The sequence below is a fragment of the Cetorhinus maximus genome, chromosome 2 (assembly GCF_964194155.1).
Source record: "Cetorhinus maximus chromosome 2, sCetMax3.hap1.1, whole genome shotgun sequence".
In the NCBI taxonomy this organism is placed as follows: Eukaryota; Metazoa; Chordata; class Chondrichthyes; order Lamniformes; family Cetorhinidae; genus Cetorhinus; species Cetorhinus maximus.
The window spans coordinates 92702162-92724488 of NC_135880.1; the positions used below are offsets into that span (position 1 = coordinate 92702162).

General features: G+C 40.4%; 1 protein-coding gene across 2 annotated transcripts in view; it reads left to right on the forward strand.

Annotated features, from left to right (window-relative positions):
- lmnb1 (lamin B1) overlaps window positions 1–22327 on the forward strand; it is a 50548-nt gene that overhangs the window by 26313 nt on the left and 1908 nt on the right. For both annotated transcript variants that reach the window (XM_078566999.1, XM_078567006.1), the window contains exons 2-10: window positions 338–494; window positions 2126–2251; window positions 8160–8330; window positions 11167–11292; window positions 11383–11603; window positions 13087–13312; window positions 13416–13520; window positions 14871–14990; window positions 15475–15573. In XM_078566999.1, the coding sequence (XP_078423125.1) occupies window positions 338–494; window positions 2126–2251; window positions 8160–8330; window positions 11167–11292; window positions 11383–11603; window positions 13087–13312; window positions 13416–13520; window positions 14871–14990; window positions 15475–15573 (1351 nt within the window). The remainder of the gene's footprint in view (window positions 1–337; window positions 495–2125; window positions 2252–8159; window positions 8331–11166; window positions 11293–11382; window positions 11604–13086; window positions 13313–13415; window positions 13521–14870; window positions 14991–15474; window positions 15574–22327) is intronic.

A 22327-nucleotide genomic window follows, 5' to 3' on the forward strand; every position in this document is an offset into this window, starting at 1 on the left:
AATGCTTTGTAAAGTAAAAAGAAATCATTGAATTTAAAAATGTACGATCAAATTGAAGCATGTGGCATTTTGTTTGTATTAGAGCCAAGAATAGAGTAATTCTAGGCATAGTGGTTCTTGAACTGTAAGTTGCCATTACTGCTGAATTTCTCCTTTCCTTTTTTTGTGGTATGACTTTATTTGATCATAACTAACTTCACCATCCTTTAAGGAAAACTTATTGCATTCGATGCCCAATTGCTGTTTCTAATAGCTGTGGGCAATCACTAGATCCAACCTTCGTTAACTTGGAGGCAGGAAGTTTAAGTTTGAATATTTTTCTTTGGTATTCTAACAGTTACACCAAGAAGGAATCTGATCTTCATGGGGCCCAACTTCACATTAAAGATCTTGAAACTGCGCTTCACTCCAAGGAGGCTAGCCTCGCCACTGCACTGGGAGGAAAGGACGCCCTTGAGGAGGAAGTTGAGGATTTGCAGGCTCGTCTTTCAAAGGTAGCACTGTGACTGTTGGACTGAAAAATCCTTGTAATTCTACCAGGCTGCTGTTTTTCTCTCCATCAAAATTTTGTTTGGAAAGGTGCCATTTCTTTCCTTTTTCCTACATTGTTTTAATCTTGATACTGTGGCTTACAAAAAGGTCTCATATATTTTTCCATCTTCATTTAGAGTACTGGATACAACATCTAGTGCTTTCCATGTATTCATAAGATATCCTATAGTGCTTTTCTGCAATAGCTTTTCTAACTTAGTATCCCTGCATTCCCCTCTAGTAGCAATAGCCAGCCCACTTTGCGTCACATGTGGTAACCCCACTGCACTCCCTGCCTTCTGGCTCACCTATCCCCACCTCCAGCTGTCACTCATGCACAGTCCTCTGCCCCGCCCCAAAGTAATTACAAACTACTACTACGCAAGATGAAAAGGTAACAGGTTTCTTCCAGGTTAACCCTTTGTAAATCATTATACAGTTTGTCTTATTTGAAAATAATTGTGCTGTATGTTACTGTCAGATGACCTATGCCACTGTTCTAAAAGATATTCAGTGAAAACCCAGTACCATAGTTGTTGTTAAGCAGGTTCCAGTTTGTTCTAAACTGTCCCTTAACCGAGTGTTTCTTTAATTGATCAGGCAAACATTGGTTGCCAAGATAAATCATCCTTTTACTAGGATAACTATGTAGAATGCTGAACAACCATGATACAAACGATTGTCCTTGGATTTCATCAGATGCATATGAGCTTGATCTGTATGAACTGATCAAAGGGTAGGAAAGTTTAGTGAGCTGATAGATGATGCTTTAATATAAAATTCTTTTGTATTTAAAATATGGTTACATGATGTATATCGCACAGAAACAGGCTATTTGGCCCAACCAGTTCATTCTAGTGTTTTTGCTTCACTTGAGCCTCCTACCATCATTTCTCATCTCAATCTACCATCGTAACCCCTTCTCCTTCAAATGTCTGTCTAGCTTTCTCTTAAATGTACCTAATATTACTTGCTCCAATTATCTCACTACCCTCTTGGTAACGAGTTCCACCTTCTTGCCATTCTTTGGGTAAAGTTTCTTCCAAATTCTTGGTGACTATCTTATATTGATGGCCCCTGGTGATATTCTCCCTCACAAGAGGCAACATTCTCTCCCTGTATCCATTCTATTAAAACCTTCTCATAATTTTAAATATTAAAGGAAATGAAGCATAGGGAATCCCTCACCATGGAAGTTTACTGCACAGAAGCGAGTTATTTGATGCAACCTGTCTGTCCAGGTTTTAACTAGAGCAATCCAAAATTAATCCAGCTACTCTACTCTTTCCCCCATAGTCTAGTCTTTTTCTATGTTCTCCTGTGAAAGATGTAACAACCTCTAATAAATCACTCCAAGCTCTAATAACTTTCCGCATTGAGAAGTTTCTGCTAATTCAACTTGCCGAAGGAATGACTCTTACCCCCAGAAGTCTTCACTGTTCATACATTGCAGATGCCATGCTATTATAGCAAATATGGTCCTAAAATCTAATATCACAATTTTTTGAATAGACTAGATGAGTAGCGTCTTTTCATATTAAAGATAGAATTGAATTCTTGAAAATAATGAAATTAAAATCCCTCTTTCTTGAAGCTGGAAGTCTCCTTAGCAGCTGTAAAGAAACATCTAGAAGAAGAGACCCTCTTGCGAGTCGATCTTGAGAATCGATGTCAGAGCCTCACAGAGGAACTGGAGTTTAGAAAAAATATATATGAGGAGGTAAGAATGCAATTAAATGGAATGCAATGTTTATTGATTCATAATTTGCAGTTAGCAGCAAAGCGGCAGCAATCATCGCTGGCCTCAAAGCTGTATGGATGGAACTAGCGATCTGCGCCGACTTGTAGCGTTTAATGGAAATTCCCAGCATTGTGCTGCGGTGATGTCATCGACCTTGTCTAGTTAGCCAATCACATTAAAGAATTTTCACTGACACAGCACCAGGAAATGAGAAATGCTGATAATCCACTTAAAAAAAATTAGAGAACAAAGTAAAGGTTGGGACATACTTCCTCACAAAGAAAAGGTAGAGATTGAAATATGAACAAAAAAAGCAGCTTGTAATAAATCATGGGGAGATTTAACATCATTCCACTTCTTTTGAGGGCCAGATCAGCAGCAATTATAAAATGGTGATTAAATAATAGGCCCAGTTGCACTTCATTGAAAAGACTTGACTTTTCTGGGGTTTCTAACAGTGATAGGGGAGTGGAAAAGGGGAAGTTATTGCCAATTACTTGATTCCACTGCCAGCTTGTTGGGGGCGTGGGGGCATGTTCACAGCACAGTCTTTTGCCGAGCAGTAAATGACAAACTGTAAATTCAGGATCACCGAATTAATCTATACTTGTGTTTGCACAAAGTCCTGAAGTTGTGGTCAAATTCAGAGGAGTAATGGTGGAAAACGCTGAAAGTTTACAGCCAAAAATCCTGCAACCCTGGGCTGTTGTCATTCCCATTTTTCTAACTCCAGGCAACAATTTCAAGTGAGATATATAGGAGGGAACTACTGTAGGAAACTTACTTTAAATCACTCAAAAACTGTAAAGTTCAGGAAACCAATTTGGGTCTCAATTTCTTACACCCTCGATTCATACCTATGGAATGAACAGGAAAGTGCTATAGGCCATTGCCAGTAAAGCTTACCTTTGTCATCATTTCAGACTCAAATATATAATCTTTAAAATGAACTGTGGTGGAGACCATTCAGGGCATGGTTTTTGGCCACAGCATCAGTCAAACTACCAGCCAAAGCCACTTCCTAAAACTCAGCCTGTGAGTAAAACTTATTAATTTTAATTTTTGAATTTGCACATTGGAAGAATGTACCTCTCTTCTGATTTGGCTTGTCAAGTTAATTATGAATTTTATTTAGGCAACATACATTTATTGAATGTCAAATGATAATTACTTGTTCTTTTTGCCTACAGAACAAAATTGAATGAATTGTCTTACTGGATTTAGTTTTTTTGTTATAGGAGCCATTTTCCTAAAATGGTTGATTGTAATTAATGTATTATCGTCCTCCCTGCACCCTGAATGCTACCCTCCTTGTGCTAAAGGATTAAGGAAATCTTTAGTTTGTAGCCTGTTATAATAGCTTGCACATCTTGCATAGAATTTCTGAACAAGGAGAAGATTGGGGAACTTGACAAGTTAAGAAAGTTTAGTGGGAAGAAAGTACAGAGGTCTTTCAAACTTTTGGAGAAAGGGCCAGAGATAAAGTAGTTTTGAAAGAGTAAACGTGAGCTTACTGGTTGAAATGTTTACCTCAGCAGAAGGGGCAAAGGTGAGCAGTAATGGAGTTTGATGCACAGCAAATGTCTGCTGGGAGAAATGGAGAAGGTTCAGTGAGACTTAACGGTGAGACCAGGGAGCCATTTTTGAGGACGAGAAAATTTGAAGCTAATACTCTAGCTTATAGTGAGTCAGTGAAGATTGCAAAGGAAAGATATGCAGCAATAGCGTTCTGGATTAATTGAGGTTTGTGGAAGGGGGAGATCATCGGACAATGTATTTGAGTAACCGATCCTTGAACAGATGAGCTATTATTTGCGTCTTTATAGTGCCTTTTTCATGAAATAACTGATGCTTGATGAAGGAAAGGAGACTGAAGCTGACCATTGGTAGCACAGTTAGTGGAGATGACTAATGAATAGCTGAAGGGCTATGTTTTGCAGTGTGTTAAGGTGGGGTTGGGGGATTGGGTGCGGAATTTAGGAAGAGCATTCGAATGTATGATCAAGATGGCTGAAAAACAACATTGAAGATGAAGTAGGGAGGCCAAAGTTGGAACACCAAGAGGTCACGTGCAAGAGTGTGGGCTCGGGCATTGTAAACTTAAGGGATAAAGCTATGGAGTGATTTTAAGTAGACTTCAGTCTTGGAATTCAGAGTAAAAGCAAAAAACTGCAGATGCTGGAAATCCAAAACAAAAATAAAAATACCTGGAAAAACTCAGGTCTGACAGCATCTACAGAGAGGAATACAGTTATCCGCAGATGCTGTCAGACCTGCTGAGTTTTTCCAGGTATTTTTATTTTTGTTTTGGAATTCAGAGTATTGGACTAGGGGGGCAAGTGATAAGCTAATGAAGGCTGCAAAGCACAGGGGTGATGTGCAAGTGGGAGGACTTTGTATGGAATAGGATGCAGGCAACTGAATTTTTGATAAATTGTAGTTCATGTTGGGTGAAGCTTGGGAAACTGTTGGGGATGATGGTGGCAATGGGAGTAATGAGGTGTGGATGAAATTTTGAGTGGAATGGGGGAATGAGATAAAGGTGGTTACAGGTTGTAAAAGTGAATTTGGACTGTCTCTGATGCGATACAAGGTTTGAAGTTCAGCTGAGTGCAATACCATATGAAAGTTGCACACTGGGTTATGTCTGAATAGTTAGCTGGGCAGAGGTTGGAATTGGGGTTTAAAGTTGAGGGAGTTTTTGACAGGAGTTGAACAGAATCGACAGTTAGGTAATTAGATTATTGAAAAAATGTAGTGGCAGGTCCCGAATTGTGATGATGATACAAATGAAACAAGTAATCAAAATTCATAACACAAATTATAGACAAATCATTAAAATAAAGTCTAAAATAATTAAAATAGTCAAATCTGGAGGTAACAAAGGTATGGATAACTTTCAGCAGCTGAAATGGAGCTACAGTAAGTGGTGAAGAATGAACACAATCCCACCCTGCCTTTAAATTGATTAACTATTTCACAACAGTCTAGAACATTACCCCTGGAACAGGCAATAACATGCCAGAGTAGGGAAAGGCTTGTTTTTGTTGTCTGTATTGGGAAGTTTCTGGCCACTTTTGATATCTAACCATTAATCTGACAGCATATTACTTATTGAATTGAGGTTGGTGGTGATGTAGAACTGGATATGGTGAGCATAGATCTAATTTTCATTCTTAAAGATGATGCTGCTTAGGGGACAACACATGGAGGAAGAAGGGAGGAGGCCAATAATAGTATTCGGACTCTTCCAAACTGACCTTCCAAGCCAGTCTAAAGAGATTTGAGATAGAGGCAAATATAGAACTAAAATTTGAAATGGGATGATTTGAGGGAGAAATGATGACTACTGTTTTGAGGGCGCTACTATTATCCTGTCAATTTCGTTGGTGTTAGTGTGACAGGAAAACCCTCTATAGGAATTTTTAGGCCTATAATGGTAAGTAAATTGGAAAAATTAGAAGTTCATTGTTTGTTTCCCATATCCTATTAAGTGCAATTAGTATAAATAGTTCCATTTGAAGAACTAGAATAAGCACAGGTCAATGGGCCGAATGACCTATCATGCAATTTTCTGACTTTTCTGTACGTTAAGGAAGATGAAGGTCAGAAGTGGCTTTGTCAGTGACTGAAACCTTAGACCTTGTGTGATATTGAGACTGTGTTGGGTGAAGAGAATAAGGACAGAGAAATTGGCAGAAGGGGTTTAGGTAAAGGTTTAATTTTAAATCATGGATTGGAGTTCTGGCAAAAGGAGAAAAATGAGTAGTGCACTGTAGGGAGAAGAGGGGAAATGTGTGAACTTAGTGACTGAAGTAGGAATTTGGGGAAATTAGAAAAAGTCAAAGCTAAAAAAACCTATATTTGCTTGAAGCATCGTATCAATTTAGAGGAATTAAGAGTGCAAACAGAAATAAGTTTGATCCAGTAGAAATTGTGAAGATGTGGTTGCTGAATGACCAAGTTTGGGAATTAAATGTTTCAGGATACTTTTTTAGAGAGGCAAAATGGAAAAGGAGGGGTAGCCTTAATAAAGACAGAGTCTTAGCTCAGAAAATCAAAAAGTGGAATCAGTTTGAGTGGAGCTAAGAAACAACAATGGTCAGAAAAGATTGCTGTTTATAAGCTCCTCTACAGTAGTTTGTAATATAGGGCAGAGTATAAATCAGAAAATTGGAGTTGTATATAATAAGAGTAATACTGCAAAAGTCCCCTGAGTGCTGTAAGTAGTAAGGAGGATGAGTTCATGGAATGCATACAAGATGGTTTTCTTGACATACTAGAAAACTAATTAGGGACAGGCTATTTTGGATTTAGTATTATGCACTGGGAAAGAGTTAATCAATAATCTTGTAGTAAAGAAGCCTCTGGGGAAGAGCGACCATAATGTTAGAATTTTGTATTGTTTGAAGTGCTTTAGGCAAGTCTGAAACTAGGGTTTTAAATCTAAACAAAGTGAAGTATGCAGGTATGAGTTGGCTAAGATAGATGGGAAAATTACATTAAAAGATATGATGGTAGACATTCAATGGCTAGCATTTAAAGAATTAATACATAACTTGCGACAAATGTACATTCCGTAAAGGCAAAAAAGCCCGCAAAGTGGGCCAACTGTTGCTAACGTGAGGTGTTAAACAGCAGTAGATCAAACTTATTTTGTCAAAAAGAGTAGTAAGCCTGAGGATTGAAAGGATTTTAGAATTTGGCAAAGGAGGACCAAAATATTGATAAGGAAAGAAAAAGAATGAGAGTAGACTAGCAACAGACGTAAAAATAGACCGCAAACATTTTTATAGGTTTGCAAATAGGAAGCGATTAGTGAAAGAAATCTTGGGCCATTGGAAGCAGAGGCAGGTAAATTATGATGAATAGAGAAAAGGCAGAGGCATTAAACAAAACTTTGTCTTCTACTGTGAAAACAGAAACAAAATATTCCAAAAATAATGGCGAACTGGGGCAAGTAAAGTCCATTGGACTGGTTCCTGGGATGAGAGGGCTGTTTACAATTTCCTCTCATAGACAAGGCCCAAATTCCTTGGAGTTTAGAAGAATGAGAGATGATAATGAGAATGAGATAATTGAAACACAGCATTCTTATGGGGCTTGACAGAGTAGATGCTAGAAGGATACTGGGAGATTCACCTGACTGGGGAATCTTAAAAAAAACAGGGCCACAGTCTCAGAATAAGGTGTCAGGCACTTAGGAAGAAATGTGTTTGTTCACTTGTGAATTTTAGCAATTCTCTACTGCAGAGAATTTTGGATTCTCGGTTCTTGAGTATATTCAAGACTTGAGGTTGATTCTTTTTTTTGGATACTGAGGGATATGGGGATAATGTGCGAAGGTGCAGTTGAGGTAGATCATCAGCCATGATATTGTTGAATGGTGGCTTAGGCTCAAAGGGCCTAATGGCTCCCTGCTGTACCTATTTCTGACCTTATGTCAGTTTGAAGCCGGATATGGTAATTTGTTCACTGCTTGAGTTCGGTCTCAAAATAACTGGGGAGATCGATGTAGCTTGAGTTGCTGCAGGCACATTGGTAGGAATTAAAAGTGGGAAGCTTATGAAACTATTGAAGAAATTTCAGTAGGCTTTTGTAGATTTTTTAGATTTCCTCTAATATTTCAAAGTATACCCAGATTCCCCAGGCAGTCTTGGTGCTTTAACTTACCATGTAAATACACTACACCACGCTTGCCTTGGGAGATGTATTATTTTATTCTATTATTTCCTTTTCAGATTCCATCTATGTCTATTCTAAATCATGTTAAGTAGGTATTTTTGAAGAGAAGTGAGTGTTTTTGGAAAGCCTTCAGGGATGTGAACTTCAGTATTTGTTTAGTCTCACTACTCCATATAGTTGTGGCTCTTTTCTATGACTCCAGGAAATCAAAGAAACCAGAAAGAGACACGAGACTCGTCTGGTTGAGGTGGATACAGGTCGTTTGGTTGAATATGAGCACAAGCTGGCCAAAGCTCTACAGGAACTCCGAGAACAACATGATCAACAAGTGAAAATCTATAAAGATGAACTAGAAAAAAACTTCCACGATAAGGTAATAAAAACCTTCCTCCCCTCCACCAATTACTGTGGTGTTGTACAGGGAAGACTAATCCAGTGCATCAAAAATTGATAATTCAAGAAAGATCACTGCCTAGGTTTAGTGAATCATGTTTTTACTTCTCAAAACTATCCACAGCTTTTAAAAAACTACCCTTGATCTTTCCGTATAGCCATCTTTTTGTAGTGGGCATAAAAGCTTCCATTTCCTCATCTTGAATTTCACCTCGCAACCCTGGAACACTAGTCAGTATTCACTGCCCTTTCTATGGCTTTAATATCCTTCATATGATGGCCTGTCCAGAGCTGTTTACAGTACTCCCAATGCGTGTTATGCAAATTCTATCTTTATGTGTGAAACAGAAAAACTACCAGTCCTTTTTCTAGCTCTTTTTAACCTGCACTTTTGACCTCTGAAGACCTATATGCTTACATTCATGAATCTATTGCTCCCTAGATTTGACCATTTGCAGTACATTTCTTTTCATTACTTTTTTCAAACATGAGTGCTATGCTAATTTTAATTACGTTTCTGTCATGCACTAAGATTATATAAATGGGAAATGGCCCTGCTTGTACAGAAATATATACATCAGAACTCACTAATGTAAGAAATATATCTTTATTTCTTTTGGACTGTGGATTGGGGTTGCAATGGCTGCAGTTTGAGAGATTTGACCACTGGAACAGGATGAGAGATATATACAGTGTTGCAGTCCTGGAACAGTGTGCTATGAAAGACAGGATGGTGCCAGAAAGGAGTCCTGGACCAAGGGAGCTGCCTGACAACAGCATTTTAATTGGCTCCTGACAAGGTGGCCAGGGTTTCATGTGAGAGCAATGTAGAAAACTCCTGGCCTGCCAAGAGAAAACATCTAAAATCCCTTTTCCTCATATCTCTATAACCGCTCTCTTTGAGGAAATGCCTTGTGTGTGCCAGAAAGAGGTAGAGTTAAAGACAATTTGTTCAATAAACAGTTATTTAACTTTACAAACCTGGTGCTCATATTCTGTAAACCTAAATTAAACAGGTTGAATTGGGGAATTCTGGTGGTTTGGTCAAACTTTTCACGTTTGTTGTGGCTCGGAAGAGTGGGGCTTGATACTACAGTGCACTATCCCCAGTGAGTTGTGACACTAATTGTAATGATGAAATTTCACTCTGCAGCTTCCAGTAACCTCGGCCAAAAATTGTTCACTGACAATTTTTTTGTGTTCCTCTGTGATAACTGACCTGTAGGTGGTGCTGATTCTAGACAGTTACATTCCAATAAATGGCCGCATTTGCAACATCAGAAAACTGGAAGAGATGTGAACAAATTCATATGTGACTTCTCTTTTTCTGTCCATGTGGAAATATCCTATTGACCGTTGTTTCAGAATGTCTTTAATATTTGTGTTTGACTTAATAGCTAAGAGATGCAGGGATTGAACAATATGTTTTGATTTGTTTATTTACAGCTGCTTACTTTAATTACTGCAGCTGATGTCCCATTCTACCTCATTAAGACTGCCTACTTGCACCTAAGTGGCATTGCCCATCTCAATCCCTGCCTCATTTATCTGCTGCTGAAATACTCATTCATCATGTGTTTTTTAACCCCCTATACTCTTGTTGCAGTGCTGTCCCGGGCTAGCCTCCAACTTCCATCCCCCGTAAACCTAAAGTCATCCAAAACTCTGCTACCCGTGACCAAACTATTGCCCGTGCTAACTCACTGTCCTTGGACTCCCAGTCCAGTGATGTCTATTAGCATTCTCACCCTTGTTTTCAAATCCCTTCATAGCATTGTCCCTCCCAATCTCAGCATCCTACAATCTTCTCAAATCTCTGCATGCCTCCAATTCTGACCTCTTGCGCAAGCCTCCTACAATCCTCTCAAATCTCTGCATGCCTCCAATTCTGACCTCTTGCGCATCCACCATTGACAGTTGTACCTTCAGCTGCATAGGATTTCTCTTCCCTAAATCTCTCTCCTTTTTGAAATGGTCCTTTTTAAACCAACCTCTTTGACCAAGCTTCTGTATACCTGTCCTAAATCCGTGTTCAGGTGTCAAAATTTTGGCTTGATAACGTTCCTGTGAAGTGCTTTGAGATGTTTTAGTACAATACTTCATCATTATTATTATTTATTTGTATAGCACTTTTTAGTTAATGGAACAGGAGGGACTTCTTGAAAATGCAAATGCACTACATCTTCTGGTTCCCCTTATCCATCCTACTAGCTCACTCTCAAACCCTCATTGTTAAAGACTATTTCCCTTTGATTAGTCAACGATTCTGCGTAATTCTCTAAGTGCCCTGTTACCGCTTTCCTAATAATAGGTTCTACATTTTCCTACTGATGTCAGGAAGCAATGATGGGTGTGACTGAGCAGTTCAGAGTTTTCTTTGTGTACCATTAGTTTGAAAGAAAACCTTGGTCTGGTAGGAACATGCAAAATGTAGATTGGGTATACAGTAATTAGAAATAGATCAAGTGTGATAATGCTTTAAACTGAAGGAATTCTGAAGAGTTGCAAGTACTAGTCATCTGACTTTAAATTTTTTAATGGAAGTAAGTTTTGTAAGTTGTCTCTCTGCAAAATCTCTACTTTTTATTTCTAAAAGTTCAGCTAATTATATGAATAATTCAGTATCCTTACTGCCCTTCAGATTATTAGTAATTTGTTTTAAAACTCTTCAGCCTCAATTCTATATTCTATAACTATCTAATAATAGTACTCAAATGTAGGGTAAATTGACAGCATAGCTACATAGGAGACTCAGCTGTAAACCATTTTGAGGAAGTGCAGATTTTGAAATTTCCTGAGTAGTATGTGTTTTTCAGCTTGAAAATGCAAGGCTTGCCTCAGAGATGAACACCAGGTCAGCCAAGGCAGCTGAAGAGGAGCTAAAAGAAAATTCGATGAGAATAGAGAGTCTCAGCACTCAGTTGTTCAACATGCAAAAAGATGTAAGCAAATTTATTAATTGAATTTAAAATATAATCAGTAATTTTAAATGCTTTAAACTATTCTAATCTCATCCTGCCTCCATGCCGTAGGCTAGAGCCTGGCAGGAAAGGGTCCAGGAGTTGGAAGATGCTCTGGAAAAAGAGAGGGATGGAAAACGCAGGCTGCTGATGGAAAAGGAGAAAGAAATGGTGGAGATCCGAGCACAGATGCAGCAGCAACTAAATGAATATGAAGATCTTTTGGATGTTAAATTAGCATTGGATATGGAAATCAGTGCGTACAGGAAACTGTTGGAGGGTGAAGAGGAGAGGTGATCTTCGGACTGATAAAATTTGAAATATTGTATTTTTAAGTTTAATTTTTAAGGAGGTTCTGTGAGAGATCATATTTTAACATTTTATCCACATTTTGTTTTGATCCCTCCAGACCCAAGTCCAATGTCCAACTCAGTTTGCAAATACCACAGCTCTTTACAGTGCCCATATCCTGTTGAGCACCAAACTCTATTACACTTTTCCTTACTGACATCCCCTGGCTACATGTCTCTAGTAGACTAAATTCGAATCCTGCATCCTTGTGAATAGGCACTTCAAAGCCTCCTCTCTCCCTTTTCATTTTGCAGTTATGGAAAATAGACAGTGTAATGTTAAAGCAAATGGCAAGGATATAGTTCAGTATTCAGACAACCATAGCCTATATCAATGCGCTTGCAATGCCTTGTCTATCTTGTTGCTGGATCTGTTTATATTGAATATGATTTTTACAGTAGATAAATAGTTACAATATGCACATAAGCAATAGATTTTAAAAGATGAGTGCACAGAACTCTGCTTCATGTAAAGGATATAGTATGCTGTTTGGAACACAGCCATGCTGTGGCATCTGATATTTACCTTTATAGCTCTGCAAAATGACATCTCCCATTGACATCACCTCCCCTAGTACAAAGTGCTATTCCTGTGTTGCTCTTATTGGAGTTTCACTGGCAAAAAAATACCCAATAAAATTGGATTGCTAATCAATCAAGCTTTGGCTGAAGGCAATCCAAATATGAGGTTTGTCATCTGAGAAAGAGAGACATTTAAAATATGTTTCTGTATTTATGTTAGATTATCCAGGAACTTAAATTTTAAAGTTCATAGAACATTTGTCAATAGCATTTTATGGCAAAATGAGGCCATTTAGTCTGTGCTTAATCTCTGAAAGCTGTTCATTTTCTCTATAGCCTTTTTTTTTGCTTAAGGTATTTAGTCACTCTTTACAAACTATTATGGATTCTGGTGGGGAAAAACTCCTGATGCCTTTCCCTTTGTTTGGAGCCGGTAACTATAGGACATGGTTTTATTGAGTCAAATAACAAAAGTGGTTTACCATGATTCAAAACCTCAATTTTATGAACCACCTGCATGTATGCACAGTTGGACACACCAGAATGTATATGCACTGACATCATCTGACCCTAACCCCTCATCAGTCATTTCCTCAGGCATGAGGAACACTTAATATCTTTTTGAGCTGAGTTTCAATACCCAAAATACTATACATCAAGATTACTTATATCCACAAAATGTTGGAATATACAGTAGAAACAACAGTGTCTCAATAACATTGGTTAATGTTTTGGGTAGAGGCTTTCATTTGATTTTCTGGATGACCTTCTTAAAATTCCGACTTTGTACAAGCTATTTGAATTATACAACAATTTAACTTGAGGGACTCTGAAACATGTAAATTGTAGGAACTTGTCCCTTTATTGTAGACTTTTTGCCTATCTAGTTTTCTTAACCTTTCAGATTGAAGTTGTCACCAAGTCCATCTTCCCGTGTGACTGTTTCTCGTGCGACATCTAGCCGCAGTGTCCGCACAACTCGTGGGAAGAGAAAGCGTGTTGATGTTGAGGAATCTGAGGCCAGCAGCAGTGTTAGTATCTCCCATCATGCTTCTGCCACAGGGAATGTTGTCATTGAAGAAGTGGATGTAGATGGCAAATTTATCCGCCTAAAGAACAATTCTGAACAGGTATGAGTGGAGACAAAATTAAGTATAGGGTGCATCAAATTATTTAAGTTTTAGGTGTGCTGATTTTTAAAATGTATTATTTCCTCAAATATTTCTTGAACAGGATCAACTTATGGGTGGCTGGGAGCTGACCAGGAAAATTGGTGATGCAGCTGCCTCTTACAAATTTACCCCAAAGTATGTGTTGAAAGCTGGACAGACTACTACAGTAAGTGTTGAAAGCTGGACAGACTACCACAGTAAGTTTAATAAAGATGCTTATTTAAAGTGAGATACAGCCCCATAAAAACCAGGAAGGTGTTTTGTTTAGCATCAGGTCTGAGAGTTAGTTCATCTCAATTGGGGGTTGTGGCAGGGAGCGACAGCGTCAGGTTCAATGTACTTAGCTAGAAAAATCAGCCAGGGTCCTAGATCCTGCTTTTGGTATCCAGTGACCCTTGCTGAAATGATTAGTCTGATATTTTTTTTGGGCTGGAGTGCTTATTTTCTCTGGGAGCTGAAATTAGACTGGTTTGTAGAGTTGGTTTAGGAAAGAAGTGATCTGCATGTGCCCTGTAACCAGAAAATCTACAGTTTCCATAACAGGAGGCTGGATATTAATCAGTAATGTATTAATATTCCTAATGCAAGAATGCTTCCAGTGATTGATCCCCTAAATTCCCCCCCCCTTTTTTTTTAGTTATTCAGGTGACTAACATGCAGTTCCTTTTTGTCTGAGGAGTGCTTAACCCTCTCTCTCTGGACAGGGCTATGCCTCACTTAAGCCTAGAGAAGTATGGCATGAGCAAAGGTGGGATCCCTACTTTAGTGAACTTTCTTCTTGTCCAGTAGGGTAACCTTGCCTATTATGGCATTAGTTTTCAGGGTTATCTGCAGCCAAGTGGGAAGAATCCTAGTCCCTCATCACAGATCTGCATCTGCTGCAGATCTATCTGGTTTAGACTTTGGGTATTGAGCCAGCCACATAAGAACAACTGCCTTCTATTCATCATCCAGCTGATTTTCTTGACCCAAGAGACTCTTCCCAACCCACATATGGGGGGATAGTCACTCTTAGGTTCAGTGATTGATTTAATACTTGTCAACCTAGCAATATTAATTAAATTTTCTTACAAGTGATGTAATAATAAACACAACTCATGATTAACTTTGTACTGTACCCAAACAGTTAATCTGTCAATTGGGAAGTGGAACCTCAGCTGCTTCCTAACTCTCACCAATCAATTTAAGTGCTGAAACCTAGATGTAAAGGTTTGCATGTATGTTTTTGTTCTTAGCTTCCAAGTCATAACACCCAGCAGTTCCAGCAACTGTATTTGAAGTCTTAAATTTGTACACTACCTGTGTGTCTGCTGCTGATGGACGAAGTTAAGCACAGTTTGCCAAAAAAGTTACTTTGATGTATGATACCCACTGCTTAATTCAAATAGTTATGTAGAGACTTTCCAAAGATGTCCCTGCCATGAGGTTGACTCAATTTTAAGGATTGTGTGAAACTCAGTAGCTGTTGTGATAGCCTGATGTAAAAGTTGCTTATTCAATAATTGTATTACTGCAGATCTGGGCTGCTGATGCTGGTGTGACCTCTGCGCCTCCTGCCAACCTCATCTGGAAGAACCAAAATGCTTGGGGCACTGGGGCAGATGTGAAAGTAGTTCTCAAGAATTCTCAGGGCGAGGTAATGCTTCTTTCAATCAGTGGGAAAGCTGTACTTAAACCTTGTGTGTGTGGTACCTAGCCAGTAGTATCTCTCTTACCAGTTCCAAGCAATCAAAATTAATGCTGTAACAGTCTTTAAATTATGTTAGCATGTTTCATAGGTTTAAATGGTATTTTTTTCCATACTGGCAGAAAGAAAGGATGTCAGGGAGCTCGTGCATATGTACAGTTTATTACGAGAAGTGCTGAAATTTGCTGCAGCTATGGAGGCTGAAATAACTCCCCTTATAATTTGAACACTGACTAAATCCTAGTCTCAGTAACTAACAGCTGGATGCACTAAGCAATGGGGAGGTCAAGGTTCTGGGGTATTTTATCTAAAATTCATAGATGGTAAAGATTAAAATGTGCGGTTATATTTAAGAAAACACACACTGCATGTAGAATAGTGGCCACAGTTTTAGGTTTAACTTCATCAGCAATTGATTTCTCGTGTTATATAGGAGGTGGCTGACAGAACCACCATCTTCACAACCACTGTACCGGAGGAGGAGGAGGAGGAAGAAGTTGAGATTAAAGATGAAGACCTCTTCCATCAACAGGTATGTTTTGATCTAACAATTGACATTTGTATCACAGACAAAGTGCAGGGAGACTTTGTGGGCTGATGCCATGTTATAAATTAGCTGTGGGAGCTTGAAAGCTTCTAGGTCACATTAGCGATGGAATGTCCGCAATTGAAGCAAAAACTTGCATTTAAAGTTTTTTTAAAAATTAAGACAACATATGTCTATACATCCAGGCATTATGCAAGTGGACTGAAACGTCTTGAGCTTCATTTCCTTTTAACTTTTTATTGTGGATCAATCCTCTGTAACATTTGGTTTCATTTTGTATAAGTGAATACTTGCGAAAGGGAAGTGGTTGACTCAATCGTACACCAGTTCTGACGCAGATCCTGAATGTGAATTTTAATTTTTGTGTAATTGGAGGACCAATAAATCTGGAAAATGTTCATGACTGAGAAAAGCCTTTCTCTATATCAGCTACTTGAATGTGATTCCCTTCTCTTCAGAAGAGGACTGTATATGTGCTTTTATCAGTCTGATATGCTGGCTCCAAACCAACGTGTTTTATTTCATAGAATCATAGAATAGCACAGGATAGAAGGAAGCCATTCAGTTATTGAGTCTGTGCTGCTTCTTTCAAAGAACAACCCAGTCAGCCCCACAAACTTACTTGCACCTTTCCCATATTCCTGTAATTTTTCTCCAAGTATTTATCCAATTCCTTTTTGAATACTATTGAATCCATTTCCACTGCTCAAATCAGTGCATTCCAAATCGTAAATGACTCATCAGTAAAGTTTTCCCTCATGTTGCCTCTGACTCTTTTGCCAATCACCTTAAATCTGTGTTTCTGGCTATAAACCCTTCAGCCATTGGAAACAGTTTTTCATGCTGTATCTAACATAACTGTAATGCATCATTCCTGGAGTCATTCTAGTAAGATTTTTTTTTTCTTCACCCTTTCCAAAGCCTTCACCTTCTTCCTAAAATGTGGTGCCCATATCAAACATAATAGTCCAACCGGGGCCGAACTAGTGTGTTATACAAATTTAACATAACTTCCAGGCTTTTGTACACTCTGCCTCTATTTGTAAAGCACAAGATTCCATATGCTTTATTAACCACTTTGTTAACCTGTCCTGCTACCTTCAAAGGTTTGAGCACGTGCTCCCACTTAGAAACATAGAAAGTAGGAGTTGGCCATTCAGCTCTTCAACCCTGCTCTGCCATTCAATATAATCGTGGCTGACCCTCTATCTCAATGCCATACTCCTGCTCTTTTCCCATAACCCTTGACTTCTTTAGTGTCTAGAAATCTATACATTTCCTCCTTGAATATATTCAATGACTTGGCCTCCACAGCCTTCTGTGATAGAGAATTCCACAGGTTCACCACCCTCAGAAGAAGTTTCTCCTCATCTCAGTCCTAAATGGCCTACCCCATATTCTTAGACTGTGACCTCTTGTTCTAGACGCCCCAGCCAGAGGGAACATCATCCAGTCTGGCCATCCCTGTCAGAATTTTATACGTTTCAATGAGATCCCCTCTCATTCTTCTAAACTCCAGTGAATACAGGCTAATTCGACCCAATCTCTCATACGACAACCCTGCCATTATAGGAATCAGCATGGTGAACCTTTGCTGCACTCCCTCTGACAAGTATATCCTTTCTTCGGGAAGGAGATCAAAACTGTGCACACTACTCCAGGTGTGGTCTCACCAAGGCCCTGTATAGCTGCAATAAGACATCCTTACTCCTGTACTCAAATACCCTTGCAATGAAGGCCAACATACCATTTGCCGCCTTAATTGCTTGCTGCACCTGTATGCTTGCTTTCAGTGACTGGTGTAGAAGAACACCCAGGTCCCTCTGTACATCAACATTTCCCAATCTATCACCATTTAAATAATATTCGATCATTCTGTTTCTCCTATCGAAGTGAATAATTTCATCCATGTTGTACTGCATCTGCCATGTATTTGCTCACTCACTCAACTTGTCCAAATCACCTTGTAGCCTCTTAACATCCTCCTCACCACTCACATTCCCACCTCATTTTTTGTTGTCAGCAAACTTGGAAATATTACAATTGGCTCCCACATCCAAATCATTGAGATATATTGTGAATAGCTGAGGCCCAAGCACTGCTCCCTTTAGTATCCCACTAGTCGCATCCTATTACCCCAAAAAAGACCCATTTATTCCTAGGGCAGAATATTGCTGTTGGTGTGCAGGGGCAGGCCTGACACGCCGACGGGTAAAATGATGCAACATGACATTGGGCATGTGTCCCGACATCATCACGCGTCATTTCGATATTGCGTTTGGCGGGCGTGTGCTGGAGGTGATGTTGTGCCCACCGAACTCTCAACAGCCTATTAAGGCTATTAAAAAAGTAATTTACTTTATTAGCTACGCTGCCCATCAAACTTTAAGGTTGGCGGGCAGGCGAAGAGCCCAAGTGGCCTTCGTATTTTTCAGGAAACCTCATCCATGGGCGGGATGAGGTTTCCTGAAGGTTTTATAAAATAATTAAATAAATTTTGCTACATTCACAAACATGTCCCAGCTCGTGACACTGTCAAATGAGGGGACATGTTTAAATAATTTTTTACTTTATAGGCTGATGATGAAACTTTCTTATTATCTGTATGAGGCAGCTCTGTACCTCAGGGAGATTGCTGCGCTCTTTCGTGTGCGTAAGAGTGCAGACCCTGACTCCCTCCTCCCTCCCCCTCCCCCCTGCCCACACAGGTGGTGCTGAGTGTTACGCTGGGGGGGGCCTTAATTGGACCGCCTGTGTAAAATGGCAGTGCACACCCGATTGTGGGCGGCGATCATGCCCGCTCCTGAACAGCCTGCCTGCCAACTGAAAAATTCACCTTGCCTGTTTCCTGTCTGCTAACCAATTCTCAATTCATGCCCAATATATTACTCCCAATCCCTTGTGCTTTAATTTTGCACACTAACCTCTTCTGTGACTTCCCTATCATAAATCCACATTGACTTTGTCTAATCCGGTTAATATTTTCTAAGTGTCCTGTTATCACCTCATTTATAATAGACTGTAGCATTTTCCCTTTTTGTAGACTTTTAAAAAATTTATTTATTTATTTATTTCCGTTGATAGACTGGTCTGTAATTCCCTGTTTTCTCCTTTCCTTCTCTTTAAAATAGTGGAGTTACATTTATCACCCTCCAATCTGCTGGGACTATTCCAGGATCTATGGCATTTTGGAAGGTGACAACCAATGCATCCTTTATTTCCATGCTACCACCTTTAGTACCCTGAGATATAGATTATCAGGCCCTGAGGATTTATTGGCTTTCAGTACCTTGAATTTCTCCAGCCACTTTTTATTTAGTGATACTAATTTCCTTCAATTCCTCCTTCTTACTAGACCCTTGGTTCCCCAGCATTTCTAGGAAATTATTTGTGTCTTCTTTCATAAAGACAGAACTAAAGTAATTGTTTAATTGCTCTGCTATTTCCTTGTTCTCCATTATAAATTCTCCAGTTGCAGATTGGAAGGGACCTACATTTGTCTTCACAAATCTTTTTCTTTTTACATACTTGGAAGCTTTTACAGTCTGCTTTTATTTTTCTTTGCAAGTTCACTCTCATACTCTCTTTCCCTCTTGATCAATCTCTTTGTCCTCCTCTGAATTCTAAACTGCTCCCAATCCTCAGGCTTGCTATTTTTTTCTAGCAACTTTATATGACTCCTCTTTGAATCTAATACTATCCTTAATTTCCTTTGTTAGCCATGGTTGGGTTGCTTTTCCTGTTGTGTTTTTGTACCAGAAAGGAATGTATAACTGTTGCAATGCCTGCATTCATTCCTTAAATTTTAGTTATTGCCTACCTACTGACATGCCTTTTAATGAAAACAAAAAACTACCACGGATGCTGGAAATCCAAAACAAAAACAGAATTACCTGGAAAACCTCAGCAGGTCTGGCAGCATCGGTGGAGAAGAAAAGAGTCGACGTTTCGGGTCTACACGACCTTTCAACAGAACTGAAGTATAGTTAGGAGAGGGGTGAAATATAAGCTGGTTTAAGGTGGTGGGGGTGGGTGGGGGGGTGGGGGGCGAGAAGTTGAGGGTGTGGTGATTGTGGAGATAAGCAAGCAGTGATAGGAGCAGATAATCAAAAGATGTCACAGACAAAAGGATCAAAGAGGTGTTGAAGGTGATGATATTATCTAAGAAAAGTGCTAATTAAGAATGGATGGCAGGACACTCAAGGTACAGCTCTAGTGGGGGTGGGGTGGAAAGATTGACAAGGTATTAGTTGTAGATTTAAAAATAATGGAAATAGGTGGGAAAAGAAAAATCTATATAAATTATTGAAAACAAAAAAAAACAAAAGGGAGGGGGAGGAAACGGGGTGGGGATGGGGGGAGGGAGTTTAAGATCTAAAGTTGTTGAATTCAATATTCAGCCCGGAAGGCTGTAAAGTGCCTAGTCAGAAGATGAGGTGCTGTTCCTCCAGTTTGCGTTGGGCTTCACTGGAACAATGCAGCAAGCCAAGGACAGACATGTGGGCAAGAGAGCAGGGTGGAGTGTTAAAATGGCAAGCGACAGGGAGGTTTGGGTCTTTCTTGCGGACAGACCGCAGGTGTTCTGCAAAGCGGTCGCCCAGTTTGCGTTTGGTCTCTCCAATGTAGAGGAGACCGCATTGGGAGCAACGAATGCAGTAGACTAAGTTAGGGGAAATGCAAGTGAAATGCTGCTTCACTTGAAAGGAGTGTTTGGGTCCTTGGACGGTGAGGAGAGAGGAAGTGAAGGGGCAGGTGTTGCATCTTCTGCGTGGGCATGGGGAGGTGCCATAGGTGGGGGTTGAGGAGTAGGGGGTGATGGAGGAGTGGACCAGGGTGTCCCGGAGGGAACGATCCCTACGGAATGCCGTCGGGGGTGGGGGGTGAAGGGAAGATGTGTTTGGTGGTGGCATCATGCTGGAGTTGGCGGAAATGGCGGAGGATGATCCTTTGAATGCGGAGGCTGGTGGGGTGATAAGTGAGGACAAGGGGGACCCTATCATGTTTCTGGGAGGGAGGAGAAGGCGTGAGGGTGGATGCGCGGGAGATGGGCCGGACACGGTTGAGGGCCCTGTCAATGACCGTGGGTGGAAAACCTCGGTTAAGGAAGAAGGAGGACATGTCAGAGGAGCTGTTTTTGAAGCGTCATCAGAACAGATGCGACGGAGGCGAAGGAACTGAGAGAATGGGATGGAGTCCTTACAGGAAGCGGGGTGTGAGGAGCTGTAGTCGAGGTAGCTGTGGGAGTCGGTAGGCTTGTAATGGATATTCGTGGACAGTCTATCATCAGAAATTGAGACAGAGAGATCAAGGAAGGGAAGAGAAGTGTCAGAGACGGACCATGTGAAAATAATGGAGGGGTGGAGATTGGAAGCAAAATTAATAAATTTTTCCAGGTCCCGACGAGAGCATGAAGCAGCACCGAAGTAATCATCGATGTACCGGAGAAAGAGTTGTGGGAGGGGGCCGGAGTAGGACTGGAACAAGGAATGTTCCACATACCCCATAAAGAGACAGGCATAGCTGGGGCCCATGCAGGTACCCATAGCCACACCTTTTATTTGGAGGAAGTGAGAGGAGTTAAAGGAGAAATTGTTCAGTGTGAGAACAAGTTCAGCCAGACGGAGGAGAGTAGTGGTGGATGGGGATTGTTGGGGCCTCTGTTCAAGGAAGAAGCTAAGGGCCCTCAGACCATCCTGGTGGGGGATGGAGGTGTAGAGGGATTGGACATCCACGGTGAAGAGGAAGCGGTTGGGGCCAGGGAACTGGAAATTGTTGATGTGACATAAGGTGTCAGAGGAATCACAGATGTAGGTGGGAACTGACTGGACAAGGGGAGAGAGAAGGGAGTCAAGATAACGAGAAATGAGTTCCGTGGGGCAGGAACAGGCTGACACGATCAGTCTGCCAGGACAGTTCCGTTTGTGGATTTTGGGTAGGAGGTAGAAGCGGGCCGTCCGAGGTTGGGCGACTATGAGGCTGGAAGCTGTGGGAGGAAGATCTCCGGAGGAGATGAGGTCAGTGACAGTCCTGGAAACAATGGCTTGATGTTCCGTGGTGGGGTCATGGTCCAGGGAGAGGTAGGAGGAAGTGTCTGCGAGTTGACGCTCAGCCTCCGCGAGGTAGAGGTCAGTGCGCCAGACAACAACAGCACCACCCTTGTCAGGGGGTTTGATAATGTTGAGGTTGGACCTGAGAGAACGGAGTGCAGTAAGTTCAGAGAGAGACAGATTAGAATGGGTGAGAGGAGCAGAGAAATTGAGATGGCTAATGTCACGCCGACAGTTCTCAATGAAAAGATCAAGAGAAGGTAAGAATCCAGAGGGAGGGGTCCAGGTGGAGGGAGAATATTGGAGGTGGGAAAAAGGATCCTTTTAATGAAGTTCCCTAATCTATCGTAGCCAACTCACCCCTCATACCTTCGTAGTTTCCTTTGTTTAGATTTAGGACCCTAGTTTCAGATTGGACTACTTCACTTTCTATCCTAATAAAGAATTCAATTGTGTTATGATTACTCTTCCCTAAAGGACCCTGCACAACAAGATCATTAAGTAACCCCTTCTCTAGGACAGCCTATTCCCTAGTTGGTTCTTTTGACGTACTGGACTAAAAAACTATCTCATGTACGCTCTAGAAATTCATCCACTAATAGGTCTGTTGTACCATTTAGCTTGTATTGTCTGACCTCGTTCTTTCTATCAAATTGCAACACCTCAGACTTTTTTCTAAATTAAATTTAATC